This window comes from Heloderma suspectum, chromosome 3, assembly GCF_057233095.1.
Source record: "Heloderma suspectum isolate Gila_16-S chromosome 3, 16-S_ref, whole genome shotgun sequence".
Taxonomy (NCBI): Eukaryota; Metazoa; Chordata; class Lepidosauria; order Squamata; family Helodermatidae; genus Heloderma; species Heloderma suspectum.
In genome coordinates, this window is record NC_139460.1 from 261,408,270 (window position 1) to 261,418,644 (window position 10,375).

Consider the following 10,375-nt stretch of genomic DNA (forward strand, 5'->3'; position numbering starts at 1 on the left):
TATTTCCTCCCTAACCCATCACAAAAGCCAATAGGATTGGGCTGGGGAAAAGAGGGCCAGATGCTAATTGAGCACAGCCTGAACCAGGGAAACGTCTCATGGGATATCATGAAGCCACCAACAAGTGTGCATAGTTGATTGACATTATCCCTTTTCCTCCCTCAGGAATTGAGGCCTCTGATCTGTCCAGCCTCCTGGAACAATTTGAGAAGACAGAAGGTGAGGAGCTAAACTGGAACAAGTGTTCGCTGCCTTGATAATTCTTCTAGTTTCCTTGCCTGTAGTTCCTCAAAGCGAGTAGTTCTCAGTTTCAAAGGACTTTTGATTGCTTTATGTCTCATGTGGAGGTAGTAGCCTAGCTCACACTTGCATGCTGTTTCTTTCCCCCCAAAACACCACAACGACTTGCAGAAATGAAATACGGTGGGCTGAGCTTCATTCACTGGCTTGGGTGAATGTATTCTTCATCAAAAACATTCCAGTTCAGCAGAAAAGAAATGCAAGGTCTGTGCTCAGAAAGCATTTTGCAAATGATGCTTATTGGCATAGTGTTGCTTAACCTGTGGATTCATCTGGTGGGATTAGGGAGAATATATCAAGAGTGCCTTGAAGTAAAAGAGGACAAGGAAGGAAGAGAAGTATGTGCCTGGGCCAGTGGCTTGAAGACACAGCAAGAGACAGGAAGTTGTGCAGGATACAAAAGCTAGACCTCCTCCTCCCCCATCCACACATCTCCCCCATGGACTTCTTGCTCCAGCAGATTCTTCCTGCATCTTTTCAACATACAGATTTTGCTCACATGTCTTTGTGAATGACGCAGGAGTGAGCATGCTGGATCCTGGCCAGCCACTCGCTCACATACTCAGCTAAACAACCCAGGGACACTCCATCTCTGGGTTGTTGTCCAGTTCTTGCTGGAGGGGAACAACCCAGACTTGTAACCCAGGAACTAACCATTTCACTCCAACCCATTCATGACTACCCAGGGTTTGTATTTGCCCTGGGTAGCCATGATGTGTGAACTGGGCCGCTATCTCCAAATGGGTATTCTGAAGGGTTTTAAAAATCAAATCCAGTGTCATAAACCAGGTAATTGCACAACCCTAAAACGGTTGTAATGTCTGCTTGCATGCTTTAGGAAGGGCATCTGGCCTTCAGTGCCAGTTTTACTCATAGCTGCTAATGTGTTTGGCTCTCTTTTTTTAGCCAAAAAGGAAGCTTCTAGTGTGGCAAAGTCCAAGGAAAATGTGGCAGCGGGGAATGATGGGTAAGTAAAGGGCTGAGCCCTAGCCAGGGGAATTTCTCTTTCTGTTTCAGCTTGCTTCACAAATAGCCCTGCATTTGTGGAGACAGGGAAGAAACTTGCTGGCCAGAGCAAGCACATCCGGGCTGAAGGTGCTCCTTAACCTGTTAAGGTGCACTAGGCATTCACTGCGTCAGTGCTCCATCTGCTGGGTAGGTGACTGCTGTGTAACACTCTGTAATAAATCCATTTTCTCCCTCCTTCAGCTCCGAGGCACAGCGGGAAAAGAAAATGGTGGACCGGCTTCAGGCACCAGAGCTCACCAATGTTGCAGGTGAACACTGTAGAATTGACCTGCTTGTCTGCTGGGAGGTGACCCCAACACTCTTTGAAGCTGAAATGCCAGAAAAATTCTAACTAGAAATTAGTACCTGTCTTTCTGTAGTGGATGGGGGGAATGAGGGAGAGGAAGGACTTACAGTGGTTCACTGTCTGTTTTGCAGAACAAATTTGTCCCTCCTTAAGCACCTGCAGTGCATTTTTTAGACTACCTAGTGAGGGTTAGAGAGGGATCTACCTTGAAGTGTTCATGCTGAAAGACAGAGTGAGAGAGAGTGTGTGCTGTTATGGGGACTATGGGAGGAGGTAACCTTATCTGTCTAGGATTTGAGAGTGCTGCTTGGGTTTAAGCGTATGTTTATTTAAACATTTTTATACTGCTTTCCCACAAATGCAAAGCAGTTTAAATGAAAAGAAGGTAAAAGCACACACCAAGAAATTATATTACTTTACTGTGGCCTTCTCTTGATATGATTGCTGTTGTTGTTGGTTTTATTATTGGCGTTTATTGTTGCTTTTATCGCTAGTTTGTTGTGTTTATGTTTTTATCACTTTTAATATTTTAACTGTTTTTATGTACTTTATTGCTGTGAGCTGCTTTGGGAGAGCTCCTGCCCTGAAAGGCGGCCAAGACATTTTTTTTTAAAGTGTAATAAAAGGATAGCGGTCTCAGAAAAGTTTAAATTCACTTAAAGCCTTGATGAAATAGGAAGGTTTTTGTAGTTTTCCCCAGAAGACAACTATGTTGGAGCCTTCCTAAACTCTTGTGGGAGGAGGTTACAAAGCTTTGAGGTATTTGCTGAAAAATCTTGGACCACTAGCCACTGCTGTCTGAATCTTTCACGCCGAATGACTGGACCCCAGAGTGGGCTCTTTTGGGGACTGGGCTTACCAGGCTGTCCTAGTAGAATGGAGTGCTGTGCCTGTTCTTCAGCTTGCAGGTTGCTGTTCTGGCTGTTGCACCATTTCCTGAGGGCTCTTTCTGTCTCTCCACAGGTCTGACCCCTCCAGCCACTCCACCCCACCAGCTTTGGAAACCTTTGGCAGCCATCTCACTGCTGGGAAAGGCTGGCTCCCCAAAAGGTGCCGGGCTTTTGAAATCCCTGAGCAAACCTCCCAGAAAAGTTCCAGTCCCTGTTCATGTTGGCTCCGGTGAGCATGACTACTGTCAGCTCAGTGCTGCCCAGCCCACGGGAGGCACCCGATGGAATGTCAAACACAACTCAAATATCAGTATCAATCCTGTCAAGGCCAAGGCAAAAGAAGTGCCAGATCAACCTGCTACAGGCCAGCCCCCCGCTACTGCCAGAGTGGACCCTGTAGGCACCCTTGGTTTGGCCGCTGCCTGCCAGAATCCTAAAGAGGCTCTGAACCCTGTTTCTGCTAGCCAGGGCCAGATCAAAGTCTCCAGTCCAGTTGCAGCCAGCTCAGGCCCTGGCACGTCAGCATTGCCACTGCTAGAGAGCAGCCTTATAAGCCCACATAAAGAGCCGTTGGACCACCGGACTAGTACACCAAAGTCCGTGACTAGGAGCAGCGATGACCCATGCTCTGTACTGCTATCTCCAGCTGCATCTCCCTGCCGGGATGCAGAAGAGCCAACACTGCAGCAAACTCAGGAGGTTCAGCAGAAGCGTCAGTCTTCCAAACGCTCCTTGCGATGCTACCGGGGAAGACAGAAGTCAGTCAGTCCCCAGAAGGGCAGCTGGAGAGGCCGACGAAATCGTGCCAGCCAATCCTACAGCTCCAGCTCTGATGGTGACAGTGACTCCTGTTCTTCTTCCTCTTCCTCATCACGGTCACATTCTCGCTCTCCCCCATCAAAGCGCTGGCGAAGGTAAGTGATAGATTCTCTCTTCTCCCCTTGCTAAAATTTGGCACCTCAAGTGTCATATGGGCACTTCATTGAGCTAATAGGTTGACATCATGGAGTCCTATGGGCTTTGAACCTAAGGTGAATGATATGTTTCAGCATCATTCAAGGTGAATGAATGTTTCAGCATCATTCAAGCCTGAAAGTTGCAGGTTGGCACATTTGATATGAATATGACCTGTGATGGAGTTCATGAAGAGGTTCGCACATCACAGTGGCAATTCCTGGATTGTTTAATCCAGGAATTGTGGGGTGACCCATTTCTGCTTTTAATTAACAGCCCAGGAACACCCTGTTTCTGGGTTGTTTCATGACATGCAAACCCAGAAACTTTGGGTTATTTATGGCTTAAACAACCCAGAGTCAACCCAACAACAAACCATGGGATAACATATGTTACAAAACAACCCAGGAACAGGGTGTTCTTGGATTGTTAATTAAAAGCAGACTCGCACTCTTCGCTCATCCCCAGCAATTCCTGGGATAAACAACCCAGGAATTGCTGCCGTGATGTGCAAACCAGGCCAATGTTTTCATAAAACCCCTGCACCCTTTGCAAACCTACCAGTTTCTTGGGGATGGCCAGGCCCTTTCATAGGTTAGCAAGTCCTAGGCTCTCCCATTGAGTAGCCATGGTTCTCTTCCAGAGCAGCTTCTAGGCTGAGCTTTTCAACGCTTCCTGTTTCTTTGGGGATAGCATGTAAACTTCCCTATTGGTTGAGTGTCTGTCCAGCACTCCTTTGTCCCTTGTTCTGTCTCTGTGTATTTGTTCTGCTCCTTATACTGGAGGCCACCAGTCAGTTCTGATGTTCTCTGTCAGTACATAACATGAGGAGACAATGGGGACCACTCTCAAGATTGGCAAGCTGTGAGCCATATCAGGCCTGCCAAGCCTTTTCAACTGGCCCATTAAGCCTCTGCTTCTCTCTCATTACTTCTGTGTCTAATACCATCTTGTGTTGTTTGACACAGCTGCCAATGCCCAAGCCTCAGCTGGTATATCCACTGATGGTACTGGGCATGAACATAAACTTATTATGTAAAGGGAAAGAGAGACCGACACCAACCAGCTGGGCCCAAGATTCTAACCAGTTGTGAGAACCAGGTGCTCAGGAACAGTGATGACCCTTGGAGAAGAAGGTCCTGTCCTGTAGTCCTGTAGGTGGAAATACTATAGACACCCACAAAAGGTTTAATTTGCACAATACGTACCAAGCACAGAAGAGGGTTTCTATTTGCAGTACTTCGTTCTCCATTTTGTGGGTAGAATACAGTGACCTGACCATATGCAGTCCTTTTGGTATTTCATCTACTGTGGGGATCAAAATGGCTATATACCAGTCAACTGATTCTGCTGCACACATCTTTTGCTTATGCTGTTAGCAGTGAGTTGTTTCTTGGGAATATAGGAAGCCGCCTTACACTAGGTCAGACTATTTGTCCATTTAGCCTGGTTTTGTATACTCTGACAGTGGCTCTCCAGGATCTAGGGCAGAGGTCTTTCCCATCACCTGCTACTTTTTTGTTTGTTTAACTCAAGATGCCAGGAGTTGAACCAAGGCCCTTCTGCATGCACCACAGGTGCTGTACCACTGACCTGTTATTCCTTCTTAGAACATGTCTAAAAGCACCTTGAACATATATTACGGCAAATGTTTTAGATGTTAGACCGCAGCCCTCTGCAATTCCAGGCAGGCATCACAGGCTGGTTCGTCCCCAAGTGTTCTGCCTAACTACGAGTCTTGGGGACTCTGTTGTTCTTTTGGAAGAGATGTCATGCTGACTTTATCTATGGACACATGTTGCACAAGTTAGAAGTCTGTTCAGAAGAGCAGCTGTGTGTGTGTGTGTGTGTGTGTGTGTGTGTGTGGGTTTGCTCATGCATTGGAACACATGCAGATGTGGGTCTCATCAGACAAAATGTGCTTGTTTCTCCATCACGCTAGATGTCACTCAGGAAGTTCCAGCTCCTCTTCCTGTGAAAGTTCATGGAGCCGGTCAAGGGGCAGGTCCCGGTCTTCCTCATGTTCCTCCTACTTATCCAGATCATCCTCCCACTCCCCCTCCCTCCACAGAAGAAGTAGCTGCAGGAAAAGGTGAGACAATCAGGTGGCACTTCTCCCCTTGCTGCCCTGCACTTGTTTTTTGTAGGCATTAGAATGGGCAGCCTTCCATCTTCTTTTTCCAATTAGTGAAATACCTGCTGTTGAAATGTCCTCTCCACTGCACTAGTCATTGTCCCCAAATCAATGTCAAATTAATTAGGATTTACTCTGCTTCCAGTATTCTGTGGTTTAAAGACTGGATTTTGAGGGGCAGGGTACCGTAGTGGGAGGGAAGGGATACATTTGGCTATATTCTGATGATCACCCAATTTTCCTTTTAGAGATCTACAAAGCAACAGTTTAATAACAATTTCTAACAGGTCTCTAGTATTGAAATCAACTCCTTTTATATGTAGTTTGGATCTTCCTGCCATTTTGTGGGGTGGGGGAAATCTTTGCTTGAAATGGTGTGCAAGACTTTAAATAAGGTATTTCAGTATTTGGTGCGATATGGTCTAGCCCCGGAGTATACAGAACTCTTTTTTGGTGGGGGGCCAAATTACTCCATATCAGGTCCTCTGTGGGCTGGGTGATGTCAGTGCTGTCTGTCTGGGCTTTCTCTCTGCTGGGAGAAGCACAGAGATAGGGACTCCGCTAGCACTGGGAAAAGCAGCCACTCCTTCCAGCGCCAGCCAGGTCCCTGGCTTTGTGTGGTATGTGCCATCCCCATGGCAGGGCAAGCAGAGGGGTACTTGGCCAGCTTTTGTCCCATGGCAGTTCTTGCTCCCACCAGCCAAGTCCCTGGCTTTGCGCAGTGTGTGCCATCCCCGTGGCTGGGCAGGCAGCGTGGGACATGGCCGGCTCTTGTCCTATGTTTGCTCTTATGCCACCAGCTGAGTCACTGGCTTGGTGTGGTGCATGCTGTTCAAAAGGACTCTGCTGGTACTGGGAAGAGCTGCCACCCCTCCCAATATCAGCCATGTCCCCCACCGCCCACATCCCCAGTGTTGTCTCCAATCTCAGATCAGAGATCAGTGGGAATTCCTCCATGGGCATAGCTTGGAGTCCAAGACTTGCCCCCTGAAGAACTCAGGGAGGCTCCAAGGGCTGGATGCAGAACCTCTGCAGGTCATGTTAGGCCTGCAGACCAGAGGATCCACATCCCTGATGTAGCCTATATTCTCACCACTGCACATGCTTCTCTTGACAGCAAGCTAGTTATCACCTGAGAAACATCTTGTCTTTTTGTGAAGATAGAGACAGATTATGTGATGAACTGCTATTTATGTGTGTGTTTTTAACTTTATACTGTCCATCCAAGACAGCGAGTTGACCTCAGCTATGCCTTGACTACCTGTGTCATTTCTCCATGGACATTCCTTGTACTACCAACTTCTTTAAACGGATTCCCAGAATCATGGGTCTTCAGCTCCCTTCCTTGGAAGTTGCTTGCAATCTGGAGTGTCTCATTCCTGTTTGAGGGCGAAATGGTCTGATGGATGCATCTCCTAAGCAAAAAAGCAAGCTGCTCCTTCCCATTTGTTACTATTTTTCTTCTTCCCCCCACTCCCCCAGATAGTCAAGATATTTAACCATGCATTAACAGGTGGATAAACACAAAAGAAAGCTTGAATCATAACTCCCTATCCTTTTTTTTTTAAACACCCAGATATGATTCCAGCAGTTCCCGTGAGCGTTACCAAAGGCAGAAAATCCGATACAAAGACCGTGCAATAGTGAGTATTGCTGGGACACACCAATGTTGAGAGAATGACAGCAATCCCACAGTGGATACCTTTATTGTGGCCATTTATGGCTGTCTTGTGCAACTTTCCTGCTCTGAAACTGATGTGCTCCCAATGCCCTGGACTTGATGCTATTCGGTTCTTTACCCAGAAACAGGCAGCTCTGCCTTACTGCTTTACCCAGCAAGGAGAGGTCTGCCTCCTCACAGCTCTACAGATGTACAGAATGTGGTAGTGACCACAGAATTCAGTTTCCAAAGAATGTCTAGTTTTTTTTAAAGGAAAGGCATGTTTCTACCATTATAGCTACAAAGATCATCTTGACAGCGTGTGGGCCATGCCTGCTGAAATCTCAGAAGAGAAAGGGATCGCCAAATTAGTTTTTCAATATCAAGGTGATGCTTCAGTGTCCTTGCTCCTGCCTCCCCCAGTGACTAGCAAAACCAGAATAAATTGCACAAAACAGCAAAAATGACAGACTTGCTCAACTTGCAAAATGTATACAGGTTGCAGAATTTGGATTGTGTAGTACTTCCACGTATTTCCTCTGAAGTACTAAGAGCCCTGGCCTTGTCTGTCTGCCCCCATGCCCTTGAGTTACCTGGGGAATATACACTTACTTGGGCTTTTTTTCCTTTAAGAAATATCTGACCCTATCTTAGTCCTTCAGGCATGCTTCCAGGTGAGATCTCTGATTAGGGTTTCCATTAGAGGTTGGGGCTGAATGTGCATGAACAAAATTTAACGGTGGTTGGTACTCATACAGCAGTTAAACAGGAAGATGTACTTTGCAGGGGATCATGCTTGATGTACAGGAATACATTCCCCACTGGGAGGGTCATGTGAGGCTGTCCCATCATTTTCCTCTGCTTCGCTTTCTAGGGAAGAGGTAGCCCTCCTCTCTGTAGTCCACAGAGGCACCCTGAGAAGGATTAGAACAGGTCATTCTCCAGTAAGGTTTACATGAACAGGCAGGTGGGGAATGTGCTTTAAAAAAAGAAGCTGGCTGCTGAGTGTTCTTGTTGGGGTGGGTGGATTGGCAAGAGGAAGGAAGCTGTTCGATAGATCTGTGGCTGAGCACTGTCCTTTCCTCTTAACTGTGTGCACAGGAAGAACGCCGTGTTGTCTTCATTGGGAAGATCCCCAGCAAGATGACCCGTTCAGAGTTGCGACACCGTTTCTCTGTGTTTGGGGATATTGAGGACTGCACGCTGCACTTCCGGGAGCAGGGGTAAGAGAGATGGATTTGGCCTTCCTTTGGACAAGGGAAACGTACTCCCTAGCATGGAACTTAATGGGAAGAAGGGAGAATGGAATGTGGGTTTCAGAACATATGGCCTATTTCTTCCTTCTCTTACTCTTTGTCCCCCACTGGGTGTGTTCCAGGTGTAGAATCTTAACAGCTTGTCCCTTCTACCTGGTAGGGATAACTATGGCTTTGTGACATACCGCTATGCAGAGGAGGCCTTTGCTGCCATTGAGGGTGGAAATGCACTGCGTCGCCCTGATGAGCAGCCCTTTGACCTGTGCTTTGGAGGGCGCCGGCAGTTCTGTAAAAGGAACTATGCTGATTTGGGTGAGTCCAGGGAGATGACTTTGAGTATGGGAAAATGGGAGTTAACTGTGAACGTTCGCTGGGGCACTGAGTAACCGGGGGTGTCCAATCCATTGGTACCTTGTGTGCAGGAGATTAGCACCCTACTTAATTATATTCCTGCTGATCTCTTGCTTCTGGGCACGCTGGTCCTGCAGCGCACATGGAGGTGACTCTCAACACAGAGCAAGTGAAATGTGGCCTTAGGTCTTTTGAGCAATGAAGCTGCCCATTGGTGTTCTATCCTGCTGTGTGCTGTTTTTTGCCTTGTGGACCCAGGGGTATCTGGAGCAGGGAGTGGAGGCATTGTGTCCACTTCTTCCCTGAGGCTAACAGTCTACTGAGGCAGAGGTGGGGGAAAGCAAGCCTTTCCATTCCAATGTGCGTATCTGGTTGTTAATTCTAGTTGACTGATTGGTGACTACTCTTGTGTTTTTCAGACTCTAACCGAGATGACTTTGAGCCTGTCCCTGTGAAGAACAAATTTGATTCCCTTGACTTCGACACCTTATTGAAGCAGGCTCAGCGGAGTCTGCGGAGGTAACGCTGGCTCTCCCGGGCTCATTTTGCCCGGTAGGCATCTTGCCTACACCAGCCTTACCTCAGATTGGCTGCAGGGGCAGGTGCTCCCTCAGGCCTAGCTGCTATGTCCAGCGTGGTTTTGTAATGAAAGATGACAAAAATCCCATAAATAATTTTTATCCTGTTTTTCTAGGGACTATTTAAGGGGAAAGACACTTTGTTTAACAGTGGGACAGGAATGGAAAAACACCAACCACCTTCAGTCCGCTTAATCACTATGCAGGCAATAAACTCCAACCATAGACCTATCAAATCTGTTATTGTTTGTCTGCCTGTTTCTGTCACTACAGGGGTAGAGGATATATGATATGAGACCTGGCAGTAACTCTTTCTCAGAGATCTTCAGATGTATTCTACCTTTTTACTGAGTAAGATGTTCACAAGAGGAAGGGGGGAGGTTAGAATCAAGGCTGTATGTGCTTTGCTAAAAAAGAAAGAAAGTTGTTTTGTGGCAAGGTAATTACTTACTCTGGTTTTGCTAGTTGTGGGTGAGGGCAAGGAATTATGCGGGACAATGATCCCTTGCCCCTGACTACTGGACATTTTGTTCAGCAATGCCTCTGGCATCTGAGATCTCATTAGGCATTGCCTACTGAAATTTCAAATATACCTTGCAACCACAAGGACTAGAAACTTATCTTCTGGGTTTTTTTAATGACAGCTGAGTCTCTCCGGAAACTAAGTTTCTGCCCAATACAACATTCTGAAGATTTCCTGCACTTCTGCTGGAATGCAACATATACTTAGGCTTAACTGTGCTGCTTGCACTTCAGCCATATTCCATCCACCAGAATTGGACCTTGGTTTGGGCCTCCAAGTGTACTGAACCCAAGTAGTGGGGGTCCTTAATTTAAGGGCCTGTGAACTCTGCATTGAATACAACTTAATCAAATGTTAAGGAAAACGTTTGTGTGTTCTGCAGGAATTAGTACCTTGTTGAGGAGAGGCAGCATG

At 46.9% G+C, this 10,375-nt stretch overlaps 1 protein-coding gene across 1 annotated transcript in view; it reads left to right on the forward strand.

The window, feature by feature from the left end:
* Positions 1-9,647, forward strand: part of PPRC1 (PPARG related coactivator 1) — a 28,914-nt gene extending 19,267 nt beyond the window's left edge. Inside the window, exons 6-14 of the mRNA XM_084846594.1 lie at positions 166-219; positions 1,207-1,267; positions 1,510-1,577; positions 2,579-3,419; positions 5,402-5,551; positions 7,170-7,236; positions 8,355-8,476; positions 8,670-8,821; positions 9,280-9,647. Of these exons, the coding sequence (XP_084702720.1) occupies positions 166-219; positions 1,207-1,267; positions 1,510-1,577; positions 2,579-3,419; positions 5,402-5,551; positions 7,170-7,236; positions 8,355-8,476; positions 8,670-8,821; positions 9,280-9,383 (1,619 nt within the window). The 3' untranslated portion in view covers positions 9,384-9,647. The remainder of the gene's footprint in view (positions 1-165; positions 220-1,206; positions 1,268-1,509; positions 1,578-2,578; positions 3,420-5,401; positions 5,552-7,169; positions 7,237-8,354; positions 8,477-8,669; positions 8,822-9,279) is intronic.
* The last annotated feature ends 728 nt before the right edge of the window (positions 9,648-10,375 follow it).